This window comes from Montipora capricornis, chromosome 9, assembly GCF_036669925.1.
Source record: "Montipora capricornis isolate CH-2021 chromosome 9, ASM3666992v2, whole genome shotgun sequence".
In the NCBI taxonomy this organism is placed as follows: domain Eukaryota; kingdom Metazoa; phylum Cnidaria; class Anthozoa; order Scleractinia; family Acroporidae; genus Montipora; species Montipora capricornis.
Window position 1 is genome coordinate 44,597,993 of NC_090891.1, and position 5,209 is coordinate 44,603,201.

Below are 5,209 nucleotides of genomic sequence, written 5' to 3' on the forward strand. Positions count from 1 at the left end.
TTGTGAATCTTTTCATGCACTGAATGCGCAAACACTGTTTTTGCATCCTTGCGTATATCTGCCAGCTGATCTTTCACCACGTTAATATGCCTGTATGCCTCAATAACATCCAATGTCGAACCCTGGTTTAACGAACGGCTAAGTCCTCCCCTGAATCCAAAAAGATGCTTGGCAGTGTAAAAGCCAGCAATGAACACAGGGTTCTTGATTTGATGGAACAGGTCATAAGCACGTACGTGTCACAATGTTATTCTCATTGTATCTAACCAAAATATATATAATTATATATAGACATTAAGATTTTACGTTGTTACAGTCTCTGTAAAATAGGTTGACTTGTAGACAAGTAATTCTCATCCAGTCTTCTTCGTCATTTCAAAAGGATAACATTAACGCCGGTAACGTTGAAAGCTTTTTCGCACAACTTTGGTCATACTATTAGCAAAAAATCATGCTTTAGCTAAAAAATTCAAAAGCTCCAACAGACTGCTTACAAAATTATTGTATGTTTTGACAAAAAATAAATCTCCGACGAACTGAAAGGGGGGGCCGCGGCCCCCTCGGCCCCCCCTAAATCCGCCCCTGCATTCTATATGATACAAGCTGGAACACCATGCATGGCACGGTGTGCTCGTGAAATCAAAACCAATCGAGGTGGTCTCATTTAAGATGATACGGTCGAGACCGATTATTTAAGAGTAGTTTGACTTCTAGGAAATGCTGCAATCCTTTTAGCTCCAAAATGCGTGGAAGTGAATTGCTTCAAGTAGATAAATCTTTTCACCGTTCGGTTGGGTGTAGGGATGGCGAAGTGGTGAGAGCATTCGTCTCCCACCAATGTGGCTCTCGTTCGATTCCCAGATCTAGACTTGACGTCATATGTGGGTTGAGCTTTTTGGTTCTCTTCTCTTCTCCGAGAGGTTTTTCTCCGTGTACTCCGGTTTTCCCCTCTCCACAAAAACTAATAATTGGTTTGATTTCATTTCATTAGTGTCCCCGTCCAATTAGTGCGCTAATGCTAAATCCATTGACACTTAAATGAAGTTGTTGTTATTTATTATTGTTATTATTCCTTGTCCACTCTCATACTTTTGGCTTTTTGTATACAGCGATTCGACGAAATGAAATTGACTTAAAATGGGAACTCTGTTTTTTATATCCGGTCCGTTTAGTTTGGTTATATTCTGATCGAAGTGGTATTTTTGTCGCCGGAGAAAAAAAGTGCGGAAATGGTTGGTTGGTTATCACACTTTTAAATCAGTCGAAAAGGAAAGACTAGCTTTTGCTAGCTTCCGCTGATGGTTGCTTTTTAGATTGCAAATATTGAGTTTGATTTAATCCTTCGCTTCTCTGAGGTAAATTAGGAACAGGAATGCTCAGTTCTGCAACATCACCAGCCTCTGAAAGACCAGAGGTGATCTCTCCGCTCATCTTTTTCTGTTCATAATCGTTAAAAGCAGTTAAAATTTCCTGCAGGTTATAAAATTGCGATTTTAAACTTTCTGATTCGCTGCGTGTTCCTGTATCACCGATACTTGATAGTCGGCGTCTCAGCGGAGATTCGTCCGTATTTAGGAGCGACAGAAATTCGCCCAGGTCGTACAGGGACATGTTCCCTCCCGAATCTTGTCGAGGCGGGAGCTGCGGTCGCGAATGAGCCGTAGCGTCATTTTTCGCACCTAAACTTGACCCAGCTGAATCTGAACCTGCAATTAACGATGGGTGATTTTCTGATCCGTTTTCGGCGGATTTAGACGAAGTTGATGACATACTTGACAATCTTCTTCTCAGTGGAGAATCATCCCCGTTTAAAATGTTCAAAAATTCGCGGAGATCGTACACAGAACTTCTCTTACGTTGAGTTTCAGCTGAGTTCGTTGCATCTCCAAGCGGCAAAGGGAGAAACACATCATCAGTGTCCAAGTCCAGACTTCGGTTGCTTTCGTCTGTTACGTGGATGCTAATGCAACTTTGTGACGCATTGGAATATTTCCTCAAAAACCTTTTTTGAGTCTGCTGCTGGCTTGCACTGCCGAGGGCGCCTTCGTGTGATGCACATGGCCCTAAAAGCTCCCTTACGTCGCGCGCAGACATTCGGTGTGCATTGGTATTATCCCTTGATTCCTTCCCCTCTGTAGTTGACAATAGTGCATCATTAGGGCACCCACCGCTCCCAGTTGCGGGAGATGGACAAGGGGCTGGTGTTTTTTTCTCCTTGTCTAAATTGTGTGTTGACGCAGTCGTTGTGTCTTGTTCTTGTCGCATAACATTTAATATTTCCCTCAAATTGTACAAAGAATCCTTCTCATAGATGCCTTTCCTTTCACTTTTCTCTTCATTCATCGAAGCTATGTTGTTGTCAGTTTTGGCTCGTTCTTTTTCTTCTTCCTCAGAAGTTGTAACTTGCACGAGGGGAGGAACACCAGAGCTGATTGACAAAAATTCCGCAAGGTCATACACAGATAAGCTTCTAGTTTCTCTTCCTTTTCCATCAGTTTGACTTAAATCGTTTCCTAATAAATTACTGTTGGAAGCGGTTTTCTCGCCCTGCAAAGATGTAACTCGGACAAGGGGTGGTACTTCAGACGTCATCGACAAGAATTCAACGAGGTCGTACACAGACAAACTTCTTTTTTCGCTCTGTCTATTCGTAGGAAGTGGATTAAGTGTAACGGAGTTGTCGCTTTGGGAAGACGCGCTGCTTTGCCGTGACTCAGATCGTGAGTTAGCTCCTGACTTTGGCAAAGATAAGAACTCCATAAGATCATAGGTGGACCTGCGTCGTGTTCCTTGAGAAGTCTTTTCCGCGCTATCAGGAATTAAGTCAGACGTACCATCAGTGCAATCTAGAGAGATAAACCCGCTTGAGGAGGCTGATCTACTCGGGTTTTCACTCGTGGGTGCGGAGCCCGAACTCATAGTGCTTGCAAGAGAGAGAAACTCCTTTAGATCGTAAATAGAACCCTTTCTTGGGCCCTCCTTGATATTTTCACCCTCTTGATTAGGGGAGAGTAGGTTCAATGGAGTCCCAGCTCCCAATTTAGTTTTTGGCGTTTCTGTTGATTGCTTCCCGCTTGCTACCTCTGCCGCAGCTGCCAACATAAGAAATTCTCTCAAATCATAAGCAGAAGCGTTCACTGAAGATTTGCTGTCGACATCGTTACCTTGAGATACATTTGTGGCGCTTGAATTGCCAGAATGCGAGCACGTCACAGAAGCTTGCTGTTTTAAATCTTCTCGCTGAAACAAGCCCAAAATTTGTTGCAAGTCGTACACCGAATGTCTCTTCTCGTTTTCCAGTGGTCGATGCAAAGTTTCCGCGCTAGAAACGCCTGTAGATGAAATAGATGAACTTTTACCGTTCTGAGAGCAGCTTTTGCCTTCAACTCTCAACCCTGTAGAGCCGTCCTCCAAATTTTGCTTTTTATCCGGAGATATGAAAGGCCTTCTTCGATCTATAAACTGCTTCACAGAATCGGTAATGTCGTTAAGTGATTTTCGCCCTGGCTTGCGTTTGCTCTCGGTTTCATTTGCAGATTCACTGCAAACAGGTGAATTAGGGCTGCTTAACGATTGGCGAATCAAATTCCCTTTTTGCGAACGATATTGTTTTGGTTTATCATCCTTTTTCATCGTATTTTTCAATCGAGAAAGTGAAGAACCGTCAAAATCATGAACAGAAAGTCGAACTTTTGAAAGTCTGGAGCAACTTTCGGGGAAGAAATCAGACGACAGGAGCGTTGAAGTTGTTGTGTCCTCGACAGAACTTGCACCTGCTTCTTGTTCCAAATTGATCTTTCGGTGAAATAATTCAGGCGAAGATTTCGCTAAATCATGTGATCGCGATAGTTTTTGCAATTTTTTCGCTGCTATTTTATCTTTTTGGTCTTCCAACGAGTCCGGTTGAACAAGCATAGCCAGATCATTACGTCGTAACGCCCTTGATCCCTGCTTAATTCGAGAGCGTCCTGTCTTTTTCTTCGTCTCGAATCGTTGTTCACTGTCAGAGACGCGTCTTTCTGAATCGCTTATTTCCATAGCAGCGGGCTGAGCGCATATTAATTTCATCTCTTCCTCCTCTCTTTCCGCTTTTTTTCTGAATTTTCTCGAATTTTCAGGTCGGAAGATGTCCACTTTGTGAGAAATTGTTAAGGATGATCCGCTAGCAGCTATGTCAGCTTGGCTTTCGTCTGTTTTTCTTTCCTCTGCGTAAGGCAAATTTTGCACACTTGGCGACTTAGATCGAAGGGAGTCCAATCGGACTATAGGAGGCAATCGAACCAGACCATGTTTATCGCGAACCAATCCATTAGACGTTTTCGAATTTTCTTCTTCGATATCTACTGAACTTTCTCCTGTAATGGGCGGTAATTTCAAGTATGAATCGCTAAATGTAAACGCCATAATATTTCCAATGCGGTTAAACCGCGAGCAGAGACTTGAATTTTAACCAGATCGTACGGAGCTGATGGTGTATGCGATGTTCATATAGCGGTGTCGCATAATAGACTCTAGGCCTCAGTACAACGTATGATAACTTGCAGAAGTTATGTTTCGGCGCCGTGACAAGTGGGAGCGCATACGCTCTGCTAGCAATGTTATTAAGGTGACGTATATGGCAGTTAAAGTGAATGTACTTTGAATATATTAGCAGAGAAAAACCTATTTTCATGTTTCAATAACGTTATTCTTCGGCAAAGTGAGACCGGATGAGCTAAACCGCCAATCGAAAACCGCGCATAATTTCCTTTAAAATGCGGTCTTTCTGACTATCACGATAACTTTAATTCCTCGAAATTGAAATTAGAGCAAACTCAAAACTGAAAAGTGACTGATGATACGACTAAGTGAAACTTTAAATCCCGCTCAATTTTGCCAAAACTGAGAACAATTACAGGCCAGCTAGGATTTCTGTCGCCGTTAATTAATCCGAAAAAGCTGCCCGAGATACGTAATATATCGGCTCACAAAACTGAATCTCCTCATCTCTAATTGCACAGATGTAATTTCGTAGTTTTCATGTAAGAAAGATAAAGCAAATTGTCTCGATATTAAGTAATGGCCCAGCAAAAATTATTCTCCGAACTGGATCTCTCAGCAGGTGACAACCGCTCTCAATTATAGTTGTTTGACAAAGTTGCACTCTGCATTTTCAGCGAAGAACTGTCACGGTAGCTTTTCATCATTAAACATCTAGTTGACTAACACA

At 42.4% G+C, this 5,209-nt stretch overlaps 1 protein-coding gene across 1 annotated transcript; it reads right to left on the reverse strand.

Annotated features, from left to right (window-relative positions):
* Positions 1-1,041: 1,041 nt before the first annotated feature.
* LOC138015381 (serine-rich adhesin for platelets-like) lies at positions 1,042-4,584 on the reverse strand. The gene has a single exon (XM_068862398.1). The coding sequence runs from the start codon at positions 4,402-4,404 to the stop codon at positions 1,276-1,278; it is 3,129 nt and encodes a 1,042-aa protein (XP_068718499.1). The 5' UTR covers positions 4,405-4,584; the 3' UTR covers positions 1,042-1,275.
* Positions 4,585-5,209: the final 625 nt, after the last annotated feature.